At 44.0% G+C, this 22,421-nt stretch overlaps 1 protein-coding gene across 2 annotated transcripts in view; it reads left to right on the top strand.

Moving 5' to 3' along the window:
• The window catches only part of DCLK2 (doublecortin like kinase 2), a 208,358-nt gene that overhangs the window by 180,410 nt on the left and 5,527 nt on the right, over nucleotides 1–22,421 (top strand). For both annotated transcript variants that reach the window (XM_036763855.1, XM_036763854.1), the window contains 5 exons: nucleotides 7,191–7,324; nucleotides 9,332–9,409; nucleotides 14,604–14,700; nucleotides 15,400–15,480; nucleotides 17,185–17,301. In XM_036763855.1, the coding sequence (XP_036619750.1) occupies nucleotides 7,191–7,324; nucleotides 9,332–9,409; nucleotides 14,604–14,700; nucleotides 15,400–15,480; nucleotides 17,185–17,301 (507 nt within the window). The remainder of the gene's footprint in view (nucleotides 1–7,190; nucleotides 7,325–9,331; nucleotides 9,410–14,603; nucleotides 14,701–15,399; nucleotides 15,481–17,184; nucleotides 17,302–22,421) is intronic.

Below are 22,421 nucleotides of genomic sequence, written 5' to 3'. Positions count from 1 at the left end.
TGTAGCATTTATCAGGACCTGGCTGTTTCTGGTGCAGATTTCTGTTTCAGTTACCATGAGCCAGTTATCCTGCAAGAGAAACAGAGAAATTATACAAAAATGATTACGTGCATTTTAACCAACTCCAAAACCAAACACCAAACATTCCTCTCCTTCGCTTCTTCAGCCTGGGTCCAGTTGAATTCAATTCAAGAAAACGCTTAATGAGAAGTTACCATATGCAAGGAAGGCATTGCGCTAAGCATCACAAATACAAAGACAAATAATATTGTGCGTGTTCTCAAGGAACTGATATTTTGCTGAGGGATACAGTACATAAACAGATAAGTAAATGTGAATATATATAAAGTAAATGAAAAAGCTTTCAAGCATATGCAAAATGATTCTTAGAAGGGAGCATTGCTTCTTTCACAAACATTACAGATTAAAAAATAAGAGATATATTTTCAGCGCTGCAAAAGGGAGCAATTGATCTAACCTTGATGTGCTTTAATTGGAGCATTGGTTCAGGCATGGTTGGATTGCGGCAATGAGGAAATGGGGAATTTCCCATGTGCCAGTGAATTCCTTTGTCCTTGTGCTCTGATGCATGCACGTCAGTTTCTCTCTTATAGCTCCTTATTATAACAGTGTGTCTTGTCCCTCCAGCACTTTCTTACTCATAGATAGGTATAGATTTTTAACTGTGTAAAAAGCATTAAAATTACAGGGTTGAAATTTTTGTCCATGAAGTGTCATCTGCTTAAATAGTTCCATGTGTTTGCCTTCATTGTAAGATATTAATGCTACCTGAAAAGATGTAAGAATGACCAGTTAGCATCTGTGATGGGCTAATAATAGGAACTTGGTATTTATATGCAAACAGAGGTTTACAAAGTGTTTTACATACATTATCTCATGTAATAATCACTGGTGTCAAGATGCCCTAGAATTAGGTTGATATGACAATTTAGGATTTCCAAAAGAGACTTAGGTGTCAAAAATCTCCTCTTAGCAATGAAAGCTTAAATAGATCATTCTGCATATACAAGATTACTCCCTGTCATTGGCACCAGACTCAGGTGGGAAAGTGTCTCGCAATATTGAGAATAAATGCAAATAGTGACTGTAAGTTTCTTCCTGTTTCTACAAAGTAATTCCTTTCTTTGCTATCAGATCATTCAGCCATCTGATTTGCATCCTTTCCCCCAGTAGCCCGGCTGTAATTTATCCACTCTGCCTAGAAAGATAGATGGGCAGTCATGCCAAGGAGCATGGGGCTTGCCATTAATGCCGTGAGTTACAGTACAGCAGTGCCCTGTTGGAGTTTACTGGGGCAGACCAGTGATAAATTCAGCTTTTCTGAGAGATCCTGGGATTGAGGAGGGAAGAGGGCTCCACACATTCATAGGACCATCTAAATCATGCTGCAACACTTTACTAGGAGAACAAAGCAGTGCTTTTTTTGTATAGGGAAGCTGATAGTTAAACGTCCATTTTTGAATCACATTGACATTGAGCAGAAAGAACTATCCTATGTCTGCAGTTCATGACATAGCAGGGGAGGGATGGGCTTTTAACGCTGAGGCTCAGAGCCATAACTAGCAATTTGGGCACTTGGGGCAATTCATTTTGGGTAGGGACTTCCATCAGTACTGGGAGGCCACTACTGCTTACTTGGAGTGTGACCACTCTGGAGTAGGAAGCCCCAAATCTGGTGACCTCTTATTTAACCAATTATTGCTAACTGCTAGGGTGTAAGAAATTCAAGTGTTGTCAGTGCCTGCTAAACCTTGATGCTCTGGGACAAAGCCCCTGTCACCCATCCTACTTATGGTTCTTCCTAGGTTTTCTTGTATGTGCAAAGTCAGTATTCCACAGGCTAGCAGGGGCAAGACTGAGATGTTTGTCTACTTGTCTTCAATAGCAAGCTGAGATAATTACAATGACATTAATTAAGATACCAGTGGTAAATAATAATTTGCTATGCGGGGCTTGCTTTTTTTGGAGGGGGGAGAAGTCATCATACTTTTCCACCAGTGCAGGAACTGATAGTTTTTAGAGGTAATCCAACCCCTCCATATTCCAAATGAGGAAACTGAGACAAAGAAAAGTTAGGTGACCTTCTTAAATTTATCGAGGTAAGAAGGAATAGAGTTGGTATTTGTACTTGAACCTCCACCTCTGACTCTTTTGCCACCTAAAGAATAGCTCAAAAATATTTTTGTTTCTGGCTAAGATTTAATATTTGCTATGTGTGTTAATTGTATACTATTGGCGATAGACAAAGGAGAGTATGTTTTTTACATGGCTGCCTCATAGGACATTGTCCATTTGGTGCTTAGCGGAGTGATGCCACATACCTCAATGTAGTGCTCATGTATCTGACTCCGAATTCTATGGACAGGAAATGTTGGACTTTTGGGCTTCTCCAAGGGAAGCCCTGTAGCTGGCCCCAGGCGTGTCTAAGTTGAAATTCCTCAAGCAACCATTGCTTTTCTGAAAATATGTGTAATAAGTATTTGTTTTAGCCTCATGATTCAGTCAGTTGGCAAATGATAGTAATAATGTACTTACTCACTGATACAAATTACTCAGGGGAAATTTGTTCCTAAACTGTGGGTTATGATAAATACACTATAAATTACAGTTGTAATTCTACATGTAATATTTTCCTCTTTAATATTTACATTAGACATAATGAATGAAAACCCATCCTTTAGATGTCTCTAGAATGAATGCAAATCTGGTTCCTATTACTTTATGTAAAATATTGATTGCCTTTAAATATGATCCTGTTAAGTTCTGGGCAGATTCAGGAAACTGAGGAGAAAAAAATACCCATCATTATTCTTGGTCATCTTAAGGCATAAAAATGTGGTTTCTTTGTGGGTGTGTGTAGGTACATGTATAACACGGCAGGAGAAATAGGACAAAAGCACCATTGTAGCCTAATTCATGATTATTAAATTAATAACCCAGAAAAGTCCTATGATTGTTAAAAGAGGGCATGATAGGCAAAAAATTTTAATTTCAAACTCTTAAGAAATAATAGAGATTATGGAAGAGAAAATTTAAACTCCTTGATGGAAATGATTAAGGGAGATATAAATTCCCACTATGTTAGCAGTCAGATGATACTCCAGTCCTAGACCTGGAGTCAGGAAGACTTGAGTTCAAATCCAGCCTCAGACACCCACTAGCTTTGTAGTCCTGGGCAGTTCACTGCTTTTTTCACGTGTGTGTGAGTGCAACTGTGCATATAGACACCATAGTTGAATACAAGGTAGTTGGAAAGCAGGCACTAACTTTTGGATTGATCAAGAAAGGCTGCATGTAGAAGGTGGAGCCCAAGCTATATCTTAAAGGAAGAGGGTGTCAGCTAGGTGTAGAAGTGGATAAAAGTGCCGGGCCTGGAGTCAGGAAGACTCATCTTCCTGATTTCAAATCTGGCCTCAGACACTTCCTATCTGTGTGACTCAGGGCAAGTCACTTCACCCTGTTTGCCTCAGTTTCCTCATCTGTAAAATGAACTGGAGAGGAAAAAGGCAAACCATTCCACTATCTTTGCCAGGAAAACCCCAGATAGGGTCATGAAGAGTCGGACTCAACTGAACAAACGAGAGACAATACATTTTAGTCAGTGTAAAGACACAAAGTTGGCAGGTGGTCTGTCATGAATGTAGAACAGAAAGAAAGCCAAGCTGGTTGGATCAAAGAGTGTCACAGGGGAAGCTGAGTCCTTCCTCAAGACCTCCTCCCCCCACAACCACTGTCCTTGCCAAAGGTGGTGGATTTTTTTTAACCTTATGACTTCTTAAAAAAAAAGGAATAATGCATATATTGCTTTTATTAGCCACAAAAATTCAAGTTTACTTGTTCCTTGAACCTGTTTAATCATTGAGGATACTATTAATTCTGTTGAGCTCATTCCATTGCTCAGGGCAGGTTTGTAAGTACAAGTAACCAGCTGGAGTTTGTGACCATCCTGGCTAGGGACTGGCCACTACCTTTGCCACCTCTCCTTCTTCTTGAGAGTGCTCTTTTTGTTCCACATGGTTGATATGATTTCTCATGGTGATGATGATGGCCCATTGTACTTTAAGTACATTATCTCATCTGATCCCCACAGCAACCATGCCGAGGTAGATGTTGTTTTAACAGTTGAGGAGACCGAGGCAGAAAAAGATGTTAATTGACTTGCCCACGGTGGCAAGTGGTCACACAACAACCACTTTCTGACACCAGGCCCAGTACTCTATCTACTGCACAGGTCTGTCTCCATTTTGTAGCTGCAGAAACTCATGCTCAGGTTGAGTGCTTTGTTCAGGGCCACGCAGCTGGTACTAAGTAGCTGAGGTGGGATTCAAATCCAGCGGCCCCCAGGAGTCAGGGGCCACTGGAATGCCTGACAGTGGTGAGCTGGCCCAGGTTGGAAACAGAAGTAGGTCAGCACTTCTGTGCTGATCAGCCATGGGATTGGGCCAAGTGGCTGCAGCACCTCTAGCCTCCTAAAAAAGTAAATGAAGTGAAGTGGTTGGACTAGGGAGCCTTGGTCTATTCCAGCTTTCAGTCTATGATCCTGTCTCTTCCTTGAAAAAGGAACAGCTTTAAATGCACTAGGAGAACTCCCTTTATTTCATTTATTATTATTTTTTGATGGCAGTTTGGGTTAAGTGACATGCCCAGGGTCACACAGCTAGTAAGTATTCAAGGCTGGATTTAAACTTGGATCTTCTTGACTCCAGGCCCTGGTACTCTATCCACTGTGCCACCTGGCTTCCCCATGTTAATAATAGCTTGCATTAGAAGTTACAAAAATAAAGATGTGATTCCCCCTCGGCCCCCATCTAAATGCGTGATCTCCCTGAAAACTGCATCCAGATTTAAGAATCCCTGTCGTAGATTCTCTTCTCTAAGTACTTTTGTGCATGTCCCTTCCACTCCCCTCCCTATCAGACTATAAGCTGCCTGAGGTGAGAAATCAGGTATTCTATTCAAGTCAACAAATTCTAATTAAGCTCCCATTGTGTGAAGGCTTGCTGAATCCTTTAAGGACACTACCATTAATATCCACCTGATTTACCCAACTCTCACCTGTGGCTCCAAGAAACTAGTGTACAGAGTGGCCACACCCAGGTAAACTGTCTTGGCAGATGGGCTAAACCAGGCGGAGGGTAACTGGCAGGTCTCAAGCGCATCAGTGAAGTTAGGGGTGTGTGTGGCAAGCATGTAAAGACTTCCCCTGGTGGAATGGGTAGATGAAAACCATTTGTTCCCACGGCCATGAAGGTGGCTGAAGCAGGAGCTGGGGAGTGCTTTGAATCTGGTTAGACATCAACCATGTCAAACTCATCCGCTGCATTCTGGGCCATCTCCAGTCATCTTGACTTTGGTCCTGCCGATGGACTTTGATGACTTTGGAAGAGAGAGCGAGGCTGATAACTGTGCACAAAGCTGCCTCACTTAAATCCAATGGACAAGCAGGTCAAGACGTTGCCTAGGATGTCAATGGTCACCTTTGAAAGGAAGGACAAGCAACAACATTAGCAGGAACGGGGTATACAAAGGTGACAGTCCCTGCCTCAGAGGGCTCATATAGGATATTGGGCCTTGGAGTCGGAAGCTGATCTAATCTGGCCTTGCATTTTATAGATGAGGAAATGGAGATCAGGGAACAGAAGCCATGTGCCCAAGGTCACATGCACACACATCCTAAGTAGCAGAGTCATGAAAACTGAGGCCTTGTGATGCCAGCCCCTTTTCTATTGTGCTGCACTGTCCCCCAATCTCATTGGAGAAAATATGGCATGTCGTATTCATCTCCATACACCTCGCAGTGCCTAGAAGGAGCTTCACAATGCCAAGTGTGTGGTACATGTTGGACAAATGAGTGGTGGGAAGGCATCTGTCTTAACTAGGGGGATTTACGTTTAAGATACAAATATATTATATGACCTGGTCCAAAAAATGGACTGATATTTGCAAATAAGACCAGTGCCCTTCTCTTCCACTCCCTTCCCACCCCAGCCCAGCTGGCCTTAAACCGGTATTGAGGCTTAACTTTTCATAAAATTAGCTAGGTATCATTTATCTGAGGCACTTTTCTCTTTTATTGCTCTCCTTCTGTGGCCAGTGCCCTCACCCCTCCTCCCCTAGCTTCTGTACATCTTCTACTGCTGCTGTCATTATGCTGAGGGTCCCAAGCAGGGACCTGGGCCTTCCCTACCTGGTCAAGATCTCGTGCCGTCTCCTGGCTGCCGTGTTCTTACCCTGAGCCTCCTTGAGATTGACCTCTTCTTTGCCTTATCTCCTCGGGGCCAGACTTTCTGTGCTTCCCTAGGGGCTCGTCTTCTAATCTGATAGACTGCTTTTTTTGCTAAGGGAAGGGAAAACATTTTGAGGAGGACTAATTGGCCCATCTTTCTACCAAACCATTGTTTTATAACCTAAAGGTTAGAACTTGATGAAAAATTCAAGACGGGAAATATGAATGACAGCACCGTGGCAGGTCACTAGGGGAATCAACTTCTAGGAGATTTATAGTTTCATGGCACCCCATGAGGCACTTACTGATAGCTTATAACATTTGCAGAGTTTAGCGGTTACAAAGTACTTTGTCTCATCAGGTCCTTGCTGCAACTCGAGGATGACGTAAATAGCATTCCCATTTCACAGACAAGGAAAATGAGGCCTAGAGTGCGTAGAGGAAAGTAGGTAGTAGTAGAGAGCTCTGCCTACTGTTGGGGCTTGTTTTGGGGAGAGTGTTAGTGAGATGGCTCAGCAAACTTAGAAAACCATTCCCCTACCCCCAAAGGCATTATAGTAAAGAATACTGGCTTTAGAATCAGAAAACCTAGGGTCGAAGCCCAACTTTGCATTTACTGTCTGTTTACCTCTCTGGCCTTCACTTTCCTCATCACTGAAGTATGAGTGGTAGTTAGACGCTACCCTGCGGGCCCCTCTAGCTCTAAATCTGTGATCCTATTAAAATCATTTGATCTTTTCAAGACAAAATTGAAGAATATGAAAATAGTAGCACTTGTCTCACAAGGAAAAGGAATTTAGGCAAGTTTCTCTCTCTCCTGATTTATTTATATAAAGAAAATCACATACCTATCTCCCCTACTTCTCTCTACCTTCTTCCCCTATGCAGTTATATAGAGACTGTCTTCTCCTGCTAATGACCGATTGACTTCTCTTACCTATAGGTGTGTGAATATCCAGATGGAACCAAATCTTTGAAACTGGGAGATTTTGGGCTGGCCACTGTGGTTGAAGGGCCGTTATATACTGTCTGTGGCACACCTACTTATGTGGCTCCAGAAATAATTGCTGAGACTGGGTAAGACTCCTCTGGGTTTGGGTCATCGTTTTAGTGTTGAGTGAAATGATGGTAACTCTTGCACGCTGCTTCACTGCTCGTGTCGTCTTGGCATGTCCCCACTTCTGGCATGGAAGCCTCTCCATTGTGCCAGGGAGTTTATGGAAGAACGCCGTTTCCCCATGGGGACCCTCTTCCTTGGATCCTGGAGTTCTGATGGTGGTTGTGTGGTATTAAGCAATGTCTTCCCTTAAAATGAGGGCCTTATAAAGTATATGTTAAGATAAGCATCTGGGTTTAGGTTTTTAAAGGACCAGATTATCCATAAAATATAAATAAGAATCCAAATAACTTTACCTCTGTGTATGTAACCATACACACACCAGGGCAGAAATGAGAACTATGTGTGTGTGTGTGTGTGTGTGTGTGTATGATGGGTACAGTGATATAAATAAAAAGATGAATAAAAGGCAGTTGCAATAAAGCTCACTGTAGTGAACAATCTTGTGTTGAGAGAGAAAAGGATTTAGTTAGCACAAGTCCTTCGGGGCAGGGGGTGAGGGTGTGGGGGCGGGGAGGGAGAGAAAGACAGATTCTAGGTGCCAAACGTAGCTTACACAATCAGACTTGGCTGCCTTGTCATTTAATTCTGTTTAACTTTGGTGTTTTTTTTTTCTTGATTGAAAGAAGTGTTCAGTGTGGGGGAGGTGTAACTATATTAGGATGTGATTGTGATATTTTTAAAAAGGAAGGGTACCAGTAACAGCAACAGCAAAAAATTTTAATTTCTTTGGGGAAAAGGCCCCACCATAAGAGGTTCAAGTTTCTACCAACTGGAAAAGTTTTGAGCGTTGGCCCATCGATGGCCTTGTCTGTCATCGGAGGAACAGTCTGGCTAAGTTTGGAGAACCTCAGCCGCAGAGGCTTGACTTCCCAGTGCTTCATGCTTTGTTTTTGTTTTTGCCTAAGGAGCTCCAGAATGATGGTCGACTAAGGCAGAAAAGCTTTGAGGTCTTTATTGCAGGGGAAGTAGCTACAGCATTGAAATTACAGACTTTTGACACTTTGAGGTTACACGTGTGTCTATACATGTAAATGTGTGTATATGTATATGTATAAAATTGTATATATGGGAGGAGAGAGATACGTGAACTTCCATGCTGGGGGGGCAGGGTGGGGGTGGGGGTTGGTGAATAGTGACCCTGGGCAGGGGGAAAAACATTAAATGACACAAAACAGGAACATTCTCCCATCACATCTTGTCCTTTCCTTGTGTACAGCTGAAAGGAAGAGAAAGCAATTCTTTCCAAATCAGGGAGCTGAAAGCTTGTGGCCTCAGCTCATCCATATGACTTCTCAGTCAGGTGTAGTGGGAGGTGTAGGATGTCCTCTGTCATTCTTCCTCACTCTAGGAGGCTCCCCCAGCTCTCATACATACACATCACAGGTGAATGAAGGCAGTGCTTCCTTCTGCTTTGGGATAGTTCAGTTTAACAAGCATTTATTAATCACCGATGAGACATGGTTCTAGCCTTTGGGAAGCCAAAGATAAAAGGGGAGAGAGTTTCTGCCTTCAAAGAGCTCAGTTCTATTCAAAGTAGGAGCTCTATGTTGCAAAGGATTCCTTCTAAAGGGCCAAAGACATTCCTGCTATGTTTTGGTCTCTGCAAAAGGTGTGTGTGTGTGTGTGTGTGTGTGTGTGTACATACGTGTGTATGTGTATGTGTTTATTATGGGAGTGGGGGAGATGGAGGGTCATAACCTTGGTTATCATGGACCTTTCACATTATAACTGGGAAGCTTGAGTTTGCAGCCTTTGGATTCCAAATAGTGCAGAATGAGGTTCGAACTTGGAAAGAAAGTGGTGTTCTCTTTTAAGGAGCCAGGGTGGGGCATACCTCTCATGAAATGATTGATATGCATTGGAGGGTCTCTTGAATACCAAAGCCAGTGCTATATGTGGTAAGTTCTTGAGTCTGGCTTAAGTAACACTTTTTTTCCTGCTCTCCCTCACTTGTTTTTTTCTAGCTATGGCCTGAAGGTGGACATCTGGGCAGCAGGTGTGATCACATACATCCTCCTCTGTGGATTCCCACCGTTCCGCAGGTCAGTCTCTGGGCCCTGTGATCTGGAGCCAAGGCTGGGGGCCAAGGCTGCCTGTCGAGGGAGACAGACAAACATTAAGTGGCCAAGTTTTCCCTTTCCCTTTCCCTGCAAATTCTGAAGCGGATAGCCGTCTTCTTTTCAATACAATGTTTTAAAATCTTCCTTCAGTCTTGTCAAAATAAACCTTTTTTTTCCCCCTAGTTTTTCGATTTTTTGTTGTTAGGTCGTTTTTCAGGCATATCTGGCTCTCATGACCCCGTTTGGGGTTTCCTTGGCAAGGACACTGGCGTGGCTTGCCTTTTCCTTCTCCAGCTTATTTTACAGATGAGGAAACAAACAGGGCTGAGCGACTTGCCCGGCATCACACCGCTAATAAGTGTCTGAGGTTTGATTTGAACTTTGTAAGATAGTCTTCCTGACTTCAGGCTCTATCCAGTGTGCCACCTGGCTGTTTTTCTTAAAACTCTAAAAGGTGGAACACCCGTCCCTATAAGCTCTGTCAGTTCTTTATGTGTACATGTGGCTTGTCTATCATCATCATCGTCGTCATCATCATCATCAGCCTTTATTAAGCACCTGTGTTCCAGCCACTGTGCTAAGCACCAGGGATACCAAAAGGCAAAAACACATTCCCTGTCCTTGCAGAGCACATCCATATATAAGTATGCACACATACGAATGTAAATGTAAGTACAATGCAACAGGAGGATCCCAATGGGACAGTTTTCCCGTGTGGCTGCAGAGCTATAGATTCTTCTACATGATTCTTTTAGATCTAGAAGAGGCCTAGAGAAGTCGCCTGTCCAAGGCCACACAAGTAGTAAGGGGCAGAGCTAGGATTTAAACCCAGATCGTCGTAGACCAGAGCCCGGACTCTGCCTTGTGCGAAGCTCTTTCTTCCTAGCCCTGGCAGGTTACTGGGTTTGTGGAATAAAGAAGGCGTACAGAGTATGTGAGGCGCATGTGGGTCAGAGACTCTGGGCGCTCTGGGGGTCACATGGGGAGGGACCCCATCTCACAGACAAGGGAAAGTCAGGTTAGGAGGCTTGGCAAGACTTAACCCTGACTCAGACACTCAGCCCAACTCACCTGGTTCGCACTCTACAAGGCAATCTCTGTGTGTGTAAATGGGCGCAGAAGGGAAGGAAAAGGGGAAGGTCATAAGCATTTATATAGCACCTACTGGGTACAAGGCAGTTTTTATGTGTCTGTAGTATAGTGGCTATTTCCTTTTCTTTCTTTAAAAGCAAAAAAGAAAGCTCACTGTTTAAGCTGTGAGCTTTCAGTTACCACAGAGATGCCCTTCTAGGTTAATCTGATTTGTAATATTTGTACAGGCTCATTAGAAATCAGAGGCAGAGGTTGTTTTGGATTGGTCATTGTATTCATCATTTATGACCTGTGTGACCCTGGGCCAACAACTTCCTTTCTCTGGGCTTCATTTTCCCCATCTATAAAAGCAGGGGGTCGAACCAGGTGACCTCTGAGGTCACTCCTGGTTCTAAATTAAGATCAGAGGATGCATTTACAAATAAATGTGTCCACAACTCCCTCTAGTGTTTCCAAGTGCCAAGTGCAGCTCCTGGCAGTTTTTTAAAAGCCAAAACAATTTATTTATTTATTTGTTTGGCTTGAACTGCTTTGCAATTTTCAGTTCCCCTTCAGTCTTCAGAAAATGGATGTCTGTTCTTCCAGTCAGATAAACTACATAGGGCTGCATTGACCTAGGGGGTCTTAAGATCAGCTCGGGCAGGTTCTACTGTCCTACTCAGTCAATCTGATTGCTGTTACCGCACATCTCGGATGCCGTGCTCAAACAGACACACATTTCCTTTTCGAAGACACATTTACCTCTTGACACGATGTCTGTGAATAAGTCAGCAAAAAATCTGAGTTAGTCATTTTAATCCTGGCATTCTTAGAGACACCCAGTTCCTCCTTTGCCATCAGACTGTAGCAAAAGGGACCTGAAGTGATCCTTAATGCAGGGGTGTCTGTGTTCTTAGATCACAGGGCAATTCTGGACAGATTATATAGGCCTCTGGTTCTAAAAGATGAAGATGTTGTTGTTTCAAATAATAGAAAAATAATTTACAGCAATATTTTGTATTTACAGAGCACTTTTAGGTCTACAAAGCACTTTGTTCACAACAATCTTGTGAAGTCCATAGTCTCAGTAACACCGCCGGTTTGGAGCTGTTAGAATCAACACTCAGGGAGGTTAACAGCCTTGTACAGGCTCACCCAGCCTGAGGTGTTAGAGGTAGGACCTGACCCCCTGGCGTTCTGAGTTCAAGACCGGTTTCCTCTCTGCAAACGTAAAATAGATTGTCTTGTTCAGAGTAAGAATGTCACAGCTCCTTTGCTGTTCACGTTGACAGTTTTGATTCAGGATCTTTTAACGTGCCTCATATTAACCCAGAATTGTAGTTTCTGCTTTCATAATCTAACCTCTTTCTTTCTTCCCTCTATAATCCTGGGAGCTTTCTTGATTTTATGTTAACATTCTTCAGTCAAGGTCTTTTTCAATGGTTTTGTTTCCCATGAGCACCCTATCCTTTTAGGTTCATTCCTAGTGAATCAGAAACAACCGGAAGTACAACTACAGCCTAAGCTGCTCTTTCTTGGGAACTTAGGATTTTTCCCTTTCAGATCAGATTGTAGGTTCTTGTTTCGTGAATCAGAAAGGGATCATCCCACCCAGCCTTTCCTCATTTCGCTTGTCTGGTTTCTGTTCCAAAATCCCATAAATGCAATGTGCTTTCATGAAACAATTTTGATAATTTACCATTTTGTTTAAAAAAATTGCCTAATTTTTTAGAGTGTGTTTTAATAGCATTTTGGACCTCTTTAGCTAAAATGAAAGACAGTCCCTGTACTCAAAGGGCTTACATTTTAATGGGAGAAGACAGCCCACAAGTGGGAGCTGAAGGGAGAGGCAGAGGAAGAAGGTACCTGAATACATAGTGTTGAAGCCCCTAAAGTAAAAAGCACAACAGAGAAGGGAATGGATGTTGGCTGGCCTGCATTCTTCCCCAAAATGGAAAGAGAGGGAGGAACTTGGCAGTGGCAGAAGGTGGCTGTTCCAGGGTGAGATTGCAGCTGAGGCATAGGTTGAAATCTGGAAAGTCAGGTGCACAGCAGACCTGAGGAACCTTCTTGCCCTATCTAGTTCTTTCTGGCTCCCAAACTCTTCTTTTTCAATTTGATATTCTGTATCAGATGACAGGCAGCATGGCATAGAGGACCAGAAAACCTGGGTTGCTGTTTGCTACCCATGTGACCTTGGGAATGCCATTTTATTTTGCTGAGCATCAGTTTTTTCATCTCTATGTTAAGAGAATTTCACTAAAGAACTTTAAGGTCCCTTCCAGCTTTGGAACACACACTTACATACATACATACATGCATATAAATATATATATGTATATATACATTTTACCTATATGCTTTGTGTATATACCTACAGGTGTGTATGAGTGTATATGTGTGTATGTAGTTTTTTATTTTTTTTTTTACCTGTATGCTTTGCTTACAGCCTGATGTAGTTGCAGTTGAATTTAATGACAAATGATCCACCATCTCGTATAGCCAATGGTAGAGATGTTACTATATCGCCACAGAGCTCTGGTCTTTAGCTTTCAGATACTATGTTATCTCTACTTAGCCCTGAACAAACAGAGACTCCCTGACAGTGTCCGCTTGGTTGAAGGAGAGGTGGTATGACCATCCTCTTATAGGAACTTTGGCCTGCTTTGAGCAATTCAGTGGGTTTTTGAGAAAGTCTTAAGAGGAATAGTTAAATGGTTCTAAGGTCTTTCCATTCCTACAGTTGGATCTTGGTTCGAGCCAATCCCTCCACCCCCAGCCCCTTCAGTAGGGGCATTGCGTTGGAGATAAAATACCATACAATGGAGGTATTGATAGAGCAGCTATTGACAGTTGCTTACCAAAGGGCACGTTAGGAGTATTCTGTCTTTCCTTTTTTCCCTGCAATATTTTAGAAATTTCCCCTTAAGTGGAATCAAATTGAAAAATGCTTGTGAAACATCCGCTGTTGAACCAGTCATATTGGAGCCCACTGTAGTCAAGGATTGGGGAGGCAGGGAGAGGACTCTTAGGCACAGCTGGGTGAGGGGAAGATGCCCAAGTCTTTAAGAGTGATCAGCTTGCACTCTTACATTTGAAACAAATGACTGCCATGGCTGGTGTGCCTGGTTCACTCTTCCCACGTGGCTTGTTTGTACTAACAATTATTTAGGCACCTTAGGTTTTTCTCCTCCTTCCTCCCTCCTCCTCCTCCTTGTCCATCTTTCTTAAGAGTTAGAAACCTGCCTCATACTCACCATTTGGGCAAGTCACCTCTCTGCCTTAGTTTCTTCATCTGTAAAATAGCACCCACCTCCTTCAGGTTCCTGTGAGGGCCGAATGTGATGTATAAAGCAGTGCGTCAACTTTAAAGCTCTAGAGAAGTGCCAGTGCTTATGACTACTGTCATTTTTCAGTCAAATGGTAGGTTGGAGTTAAGGGAGGTTGATGTTCTTTGCTAAAGTTGAGGTTTGGATTCTTTCTTGGATGTCATTTCTCTTTGTTGGTACTACGGACTTGGAGGCCATTGGTTAATCCTATAAGGAAATGAGAGGCCATGTGGTGACATAGGTAGAGTGCTGGATGATGCTAGTCAGAGAAACCTAAGTTCAAAGCCTGGCCCCCTCCAATCCCTAGTAGCTATGGGAGTTTAGGGGCAACTCTTTGAGACTTCTCTACTAAGTTAGACTCAGAGCTTGTGAATGGAGCTGTATACATACACAAACACACACACACACACATATACACATACATGTATATAAATATATATATGTATATATACATTTTACCTGTATGCTTTGTATATACACCTGTAGGTGTGTATGAGTGTATATCTGTGTGTGTATTTTTTTATTTTTTTTACCTGTATGCTTTGCTTACAGCCTGATGTAACCTTTATTCAAGAAATAAATCTTTCTTTACTTAAAAAAAACCCCCACAGAATTATAGACACTTTTGTAATCTGTTTCAGCTGCAGGAATTCCTATGTCACGTACCCTTGAGGAACACAGTTGGTCTAATCTGGAATACTTTTCTCCCTTTCTTACCCTCTCTTGCCCACCAGTCTTCTAACTGTTCGATTTTATTCTTTGTAAAACTGTCTTAGTGAGAATAACCTTCAAGAAGACCTCTTTGATCAGATCCTTGCTGGAAAGTTGGAGTTTCCTGCCCCCTACTGGGATAATATCACTGACTCAGCAAAGGTAAGCCTGTCTTCCAACGCTTCCTTTTACTGATACTTGGTGAGACTGGGAAAGGGGACACCTGGTATCCAGCCATCTGACTAAGTGCTGTCCGGTTAACCAGGTCAACCTCAGCCTCTGAGCAGCCTACCTAGAATGTAAACCCTGACTCTGGAGTCATGTACTGGAAGGTAGATGTTTGCAAAGGATGGATGGAGGTACCTGCTTGTCTCCTCTCTGGGCTCTAAGCCATACTTGGCCTCAGATGGATTACACCAGTGTGTTCACTGTTCTTTAGATTCCCTTGGTTACAGTATCCTTGTTGAAGTCCTTAGACCCACCTCTGAGAACTGGCCTGACCATCTGAAAGACGCCCCTCCCACATCACCGTGTTCTCAGGGAAATACTAGGAAAGGGTCAGTGATAATGGCCTTCAAACTGGTGAAGCACAGCAGCCACCTGTCATCAGACCATCTCTCCTTTTTCTTTTTCTTTTCTTTTCTTTTTTTGGAGTGGAGAAGGCAAGGTAGTTGGGGTGAAGTGACTTGCCCAAGGTCAAACAGCTAGTAAGTATGTCAAGTGTCTGAGTCTGGATTTGAACTCAGGTCCTCCTGACTCCAGGGCCGGTGCTCTACTCACTGCACCACTCAGCCGCCCCAGACCATCTCTCCTTCTTGCCTGTCCTCCCCTTGCCCTTTGCTCTTCTTTATATCTTTACAGGAATTAATCAGCCAGATGCTGCAAGTCAACGTGGAAGCTCGATGTACAGCAGGACAGATCCTGAGTCATCCCTGGGTGTCAGTAAGTCCCTTCTTCTTTTTCTTCTTGTAAATAGCTGCCTACCTTCCTATCACCATGTTGCCTCTGTCCTTACCACAGTTCATGTATGAGTAAAGTTGGGTATTTTCACTTTGGTAGTCAAGAAGGCGTCCGCACTTGGACCCTCTGTGTTCCCCTGACATTCAGCATGCCATCCCACGAGCATAAAGAGGTAGAAAACCAGGCTCTGTGAGCCATGGGAGCTTAGGCAAAGTCACTTCCTCTCTATGGGTTTCCGAGCAATAGCAGATATTTACACCATCTCCTTCAGAAGGTTCAATGGTTGTGAGGACCAGATAAGATAATGTACGTAAAGCAGTCTGTAAACCTTCAGGCTGTTTAGAAATGTGACCCTGCTATAGAGCGAGCAAAGGAAAACCTCTGCTTAAGGGAGGCCTTCAGTTAGGGCTCCTTAACCTTTTGGTGTATTACCTGTGAGAGAATGCTTTGGACCCTTTGGGCATTCTGCTGAGGCTCTGGTCTCGTTCTTCAAAACAAATTTTAAATGATTGAAAGAAATGCTAAATTCCATTTAGAGGCTATTGAAAATGAAGATTTTTTTCCCCTCATCCAAATTCATAGATCCCCTGAAGCCCATCCATGGACTATGACCCTCACCCTTGTTGGAGGTTCAGGGGTTCTTTCTTCACATGGATGATCTCATGGTCTGACCAAGGATGTTCTAAAAACCATTTCAATTAGTGCCTGGATGATATGGACAACACTTCTTGAATCTGGAAGGCTTTGCAGGGAATCTCAATCAAATGATGGGCCGTGTGATAACTTGTATTTCCCTCCTGTTTGGAGTAGGGTGAGCTGAAGCGGTCATGCTAGCTTAGCCCAGGGCACTGCTCTGTTATGCCAACACATTTGCATTCAGTACCTCCTGGCTTGTGGATGGTATTAAGTCATTCTGGGCATTTAGCAATTCTGAGGCTCCTCAGCTGATTAGCAGTGGCAAATAAATAATTAAATTGTCAATTAAAATGATAAGACAGTTAATCAGTTTCAGTTCTGTGTGCTTATAAGCGGGGTGGTGGAGTATAATATATTTAGTTGGCATATAAGTACAGGAAGCGGGGCAGGGGCCCCTCTTGTTCTCGGTACCTTGGACCTATGTTCAGGATGGACGAGGAAGGTGCACTCAAATGACTCTCAGCATTGGAAGGCACCTTGGGTGCCATCTACCCTACCCTTGTGTCCAGGAGCTCTCATGTTAGTATTTGTGACTGATGGTTACCCTGTCTCTGCTTATACGTTGTCCAGTGATAGGTGGAGCTTACTGACTCTCGTTGGACAGTCCAGTTTTTGAACTAAAATCGGCTTCTCTGTAGTAGGAAGAATGTTGGCTTGGGAGTCAGAGGAGCTGGCTTCAGATCTATGTTGCCATGGGCTGATCACTTTCCATTTCTGGACCCCAGTTTCTTCAGCTGGAAAATGAGGGGGTTGGACCTATTGACCTTTGGCAGCCCCTTCCAGCTCCAGAGCCCAGGATGAACCTGTGGTTTTGGCCAAAGGGGACTGCTGTGGTCTGGCAGAACTGCTTTCCCAGACTTGGGGCAGGGCCAGACTCTATTTAACTGGTGGTGTTTTAGATTTCCCAGTTAGGGACAAAGACAAGTTTGTCATCTGCCTTCCTCCTGGCCTTGGGAGCTAGAGAAGTCACATGTGCCTCTGTTTCCATAGGATGATGCCTCCCAGGAGAATAATATGCAAGCTGAGGTCACAGGTAAACTGAAACAGCATTTTAACAATGCCCTGCCCAAACAGAACAGCACGAACACCGGGGTCTCCGTCATCATGGTGAGTGGGCCCAGCCGCGCCGATCTTCCACAGGCACACCACGAGCTCATCTTTTGAAGTAAATAGGAAAGCCCCGCCCCCCCAATCCAGGTAGTGAGGGTAGCGTGTTTCCATGCCCCCGAACTGAGGCTAGCTATAACGCCCCTTGTCTTTGTTGTTGCAAGCATCACGAAGTCTGCATGTCATGTGGTTGGTCCCAATACCTAAGACTAGAGGAGCCAAACATAGTGAATTGTGTGAGTCCTTGGGAAAACTCATGTACTTTGGCATACACTGACAAATAGTAGCCAGTGACTCTTCCCTTCTGATAACAACGACCATCCTAGCCTTATGCAAGGCTGTCTGGTATCCCTGGGTCTGCTCTCTTTTTCCGAGATGCATCAGCTCCAGGAAGAGATTCTCTACCAGAGATTCTGAGCCTCGTTGATCCGGAAGATAACTTGCTGGTGCATCCATAATAATTTGGAGCTTGGAATGAAGAACAGCTTAAGTGATTTCTTGGCTCATGAAGATGTAAAGTAGTACCAAAATAGGGAAGTCAGGAAGGAGAATTTTCAATGTGGTTTTTTTTTTCCCCATGACAACCAAGAATCCGGTTACAATGATACCACTCTTATTAGCACTGAGTGTCCTATAACTGGGGTTCTAGAATGGAGGTGATTTTAGGCCCAGAATCACCCATGACTGCCTGAGTTTATAGTCGCTTGGGCATCCTCCTAGCTGGGGTATTCTCCAGTGACCCTGCTCATTAGCTCCTTTCCTTTCTGGGCCCCTCCTCTGAGGGTAGTTTCCAGGAAGTTTCCCTGGCCTCTACAGCCTTCTCCAACTGGTTTCTCCTTCCTTCTCAAAGCTCTCATACTCTTAAAAGCCCCTTACCATTCACTTTCCCCTCCTCCCTCCTTGGAGGGAAGAGAGGCAAGATTGGTATTGACATCCTCATCACATTCAAAACGATTGGTTTAATAGCACATTGTAGACTACATTGGAACTCCATGTCGAGGAGACTGGCTCATTTGTCTGCCTGTCTAGAGGCCTCCCTGCCCCACCCTCGGACCCTAAGGGCCACTGAGCTGTTTATGTGAGCCCAGCGGTGTTCTTGCTTCACTCTCTCTGGTCTCGTGCCACATGCAGGTTTGTGGAAAGGTTACTTCTTCCCTGTCTCCCTCTCAGCCTCATCAGTCCTTTGAAGCTGGCCCCTTGGGTTACTTTGTTTGCTTGGCAGCCCTCCGAAGGCTCTCCCAGCTCAGAGCTAAATCACGGCAGTAGAAGCTGGGGGCTGTTTTCCTTCTAGAAAGTGACAGAGCCCTCTGACGTGCCCCAGGTCTATTTGGGGATGCCGGGCCAAAATGAAGGGAGGGCTTATCCAGTCTTGGCTTTTGTGATCCTTTAGCTGCCTTCGGCTAAAAAGCCTGAGAAAATAAGCGACTAGAAGGCTGTCCTAACAGCAGTTTGACAGCTTTGAAGAGAACCATCTTGGCTTAGCCAACAGCAGGAGCCCATTACCCAGTGATTCTGTTGCATTCCACTTAGAGTGTCAAGCCTTGTTGTATAATGTCAGGAGAAGGCAAAGCACTTCCATGTTTGCCCAAGCCAGGCAGATGTGGGAGGAACTTGGAGAAGCTGGCTTTGAAGATAGTAATGGTGAGCCAGTATTCTGGAAATGGAATGCAAAGCCCCACGGTAGGAGACAGTACGTACGGGCAGGACCTTTAATCAGTGGTCTTGCTAAAAGAACTAGGGGCTCAGAGCATTCCTGAGAGGCAGGCCCTTTATCAAGCTGTGGTTTACACCCTGGAAAATCCAGGGTCATTGCGTAAGCCACTCCCCATCTCAGCAGCAGACACAGGCAGAGATTCTGGAGGCCTGACTGCTGGTTCCTTTACAAAAAACAGGGTTTCTTGACCTTCTTTCTGAATCAGTCTGCCTGGACCCTTTCAGATTACAGTATTCTGATCTCATGTTGATTGGAAACAGTGCTCCTACTCTCACCAACCAGCACAGTGCTTTGTGGCTAACTTTCAAACCAGGGGTTACACACATGCGCGCGCACACACACACACACACACACACACACACACACACACACACGCAATGTACAATCATTTAGGAGTGCTTGGGAACTCCCAGGTGTTCTGGAAAAAGCTCTGTGTGTCCGTGTGACTTGTGAGTCCTCATTTCCAGCTCATTGGCAGAAGCCTGTCTAACTTTGTGTTCTCTACACAACTCAGCACATTACTGGCATTATTAAGTCAATGCCAAATGGGACCAGCAGGAGAGGACAGTGTGGTTTAGCCCCTGACAAGAGACTGTCAATGCTGAATGACGATGGTCCCATTTAGACTAGCAAGAGGAAGGCAGAGGAATTTGGACCCTTATGATTCTCATTCATCCTTCAAGCTCAGTAATGGAGTTTGGCTTCTCTTTCCTCCTCTCCCCCTAACCCTCCCCTCTCCCCAAACCCTGCCTCCCCCCCCGCCGGGAGTATTCCATCGGGGGTGGGGGGGGGTGATTACTCTCCTCTGGCCCAACACAGTGGCTGGGCACAGTTGTGTGGTGGAAGTATATACTGTTGCTGTGTCCTTCCTGCTGTTCTCATCACCAATTAATAGAGACTGTCTGTGTTACTCTTTTCTTGGGATAAATTTTAAAATTCCAGTGCAAATATTGCACTCAATGCTTGAAAGTTTCCAAAACTCTCTCCCCACAATGATCCTGTGGGAGACCTTCTCTCTAGTTTTAAATTAGAAAATCCCTCGAAGGGGGAAGAAACCAGGGTTTCCCTCCAGCTGTACATCTCAGAACAGTGAACGAGTCTGGTGCTCACCCTTTTGGGGCACCAGGACACAGGACTAGTTCCTAAATGTACCAGGGGAGACAGATGGAAGCGCCATCGTATTGGTCTCGCAGAGATGTTCCCCCTCACTCTCATAGAGTCTGGTCAACACTCATGCCAAGAGACCCCATCAGGAGGATTGGGGAATGTTGCATTTGCTACCAGAGCTAACAAAAGGGAGGTTGATGATTTTATTTACCTTTTATTTGACAGTTTGATTTGACAGTTTGAGGGGGACTTCAGAGTTCCATTCTTTATCCTGCTGAGACTGTGGAGAAACGTGAAGCAGAATCCTGGTATTAAAAACGCTCCGCTTAATCAGAGCACTTTCTAATTCGCAGCCCGTCTTCAATCTGCATGCTTGGCTCAGATTTCTGCCACAGTCCAGCGCTTAGCTTCTTCTTGGTGTGGGGTTTTCTGGTTTTTTCATGTCCTGACCTCCTTTTGAGCCGATGAAGCGTAGTCAGAGAAAATGTAATTCATGTTTCTTTGGCCATGCTGCCTTCCACCAGCTGAAAAACCAGATGGTGCAGGGGGGGGGGCATTAAAATTGCTCCCACCCTGAACTGCCCCCCTCTTGTTTTTTTAGGTAGAAAACCCATTAGTTATGATCCACAGCATCAGAAAGAGCAGCATCCCAGTGGCAGTTTGGGGTTTTCTGTTTTCAAATGCATTTCTTTAATTTAAAACAAAATTTTTAAAAGCAGATATTTGTAACCATGGCCCAGGGCAAAGAAAGTCAATTTCTAAAACTAAGATTCTGAGGTCAAGAGAAGGGCCTTGAATTCCATAAACAGTCGGGCCTAGCAGGAGCTCCCTGTTACCCATTGGACAGCACTTTTGTGGGTGATGGGCAGGTCCTGAAGGACATTCTTTTCAGATGGAAATCCCAGGGGGTTGTATCAGGAGGCTGAGTCCCAGTCTCACTTAAATGGAGGTGAGGCCATCCTGTGGTAGAGACGGGGAAATGCAATGTGAAGCCTAGCTCCCTGCTGCCTGTTACCAAAAGTGGTGTATTGGGTGCAGCTCTGGAGAAAGGGGTTTCCTCTGCCTAGAACCACGTTCCTATTTAAGGGTAGGTTTGGGGGGGAAATGGGGGTGGAGGTACCTTAATTTAAAAAAAAAAAAAGAAAATGTTTGATTGGTGTTGGTTCTGTTTAAAGTAAGTCTAGTTTCTGTCCCTTGCTTCCTTCCTTCCTTCTTCCTCCTCTTCCACCGCCTGCATTGCTTTCCTCTGACTAGGTCCAAGGCCACGGTACGTACTAACTGCAACGCTTTGTTCTGCTGCGCACATATGTGTTGGTCTAATTGACAGGAGGAGAACAGGAGAAATAACTGGGGCTGGCTTGGTTTCCCTCTGTTCCTAGAGAGGGCGGGGGCTTGGGAAGGGGCCTTTTCTTATCACTTTGATTGCCCTGTAGGCTCTTGGGCCTTGACAAGACCACCATTAATGTGCACACTGTAAAGGTAACAGTATTAGACTATGGTCTGGATACCCAGTTTTTAATCCCATCTCTTATCTCTTTTTAGTTGTGTGACTTTGGGAAAATCCTTCACTTCTCTGGACCATTAGCTTTCTTACCTGTTAAATTAAGGGGGTTGGACCAACTGATGGCAGAGTTCTCCTCTTCCTCTGATGTTCTGTTATCTATGATGCCAGACATTTGTAGAAAGGAGATTAGAGTCTCTGATCTGTGGTTTTTATCTTCTCTGAACTTTTTATCCCACAGATTGTTCTCCCTAAGAAATAACAGCAAATTGTTGCTGGAAAAGGCCTTAGAGAAAGATCCTCTGACCTGGAGACATGAATTTAGCATTACAGCTTTATTTACTCAGGTTTTATCCCTAGCTTCTGATCTAAGGGATCCTAGATTCTCAGCAGAACATTTGTTCTTGAGTAGGTGAATCTTTTTTAAATTAATTAATTTTTAGTTTTCACCATTAACTTTCATAAGATTTTGAGTTTCAAATTTTTTCCCCATCTCTTCCCTCCCCCCACCTCAAGGCAGCATGCAGTCTGATACAGGCTCTACGTATACATTCATATGAGACATTTTCACATTAGTCAAGTTGTAAAGAAGAATTAGAGCCAATGGGAGGAACCACAAGAAAAAAGAAAAAAAAAGAGAGAAAAATAGTCTGCTTTGATTTGCATTTTAGACTCCATAGTTCTTCTTCTGGATGTGAACAGCATTTCCATCTTGAGTCACTTGGAGTTGTCTTAGACCCTTGCATTCCTAAGCAGAGCTAAGTCTATCAAAGTTAGTCATTGCACAGTATGGCAGTT

The sequence above is a fragment of the Trichosurus vulpecula genome, chromosome 6, assembly GCF_011100635.1.
Source record: "Trichosurus vulpecula isolate mTriVul1 chromosome 6, mTriVul1.pri, whole genome shotgun sequence".
In the NCBI taxonomy this organism is placed as follows: domain Eukaryota; kingdom Metazoa; phylum Chordata; class Mammalia; order Diprotodontia; family Phalangeridae; genus Trichosurus; species Trichosurus vulpecula.
Note: the sequence above shows the minus strand (reverse complement) of the source record. Positions and strands in the feature narration are given on the sequence as shown.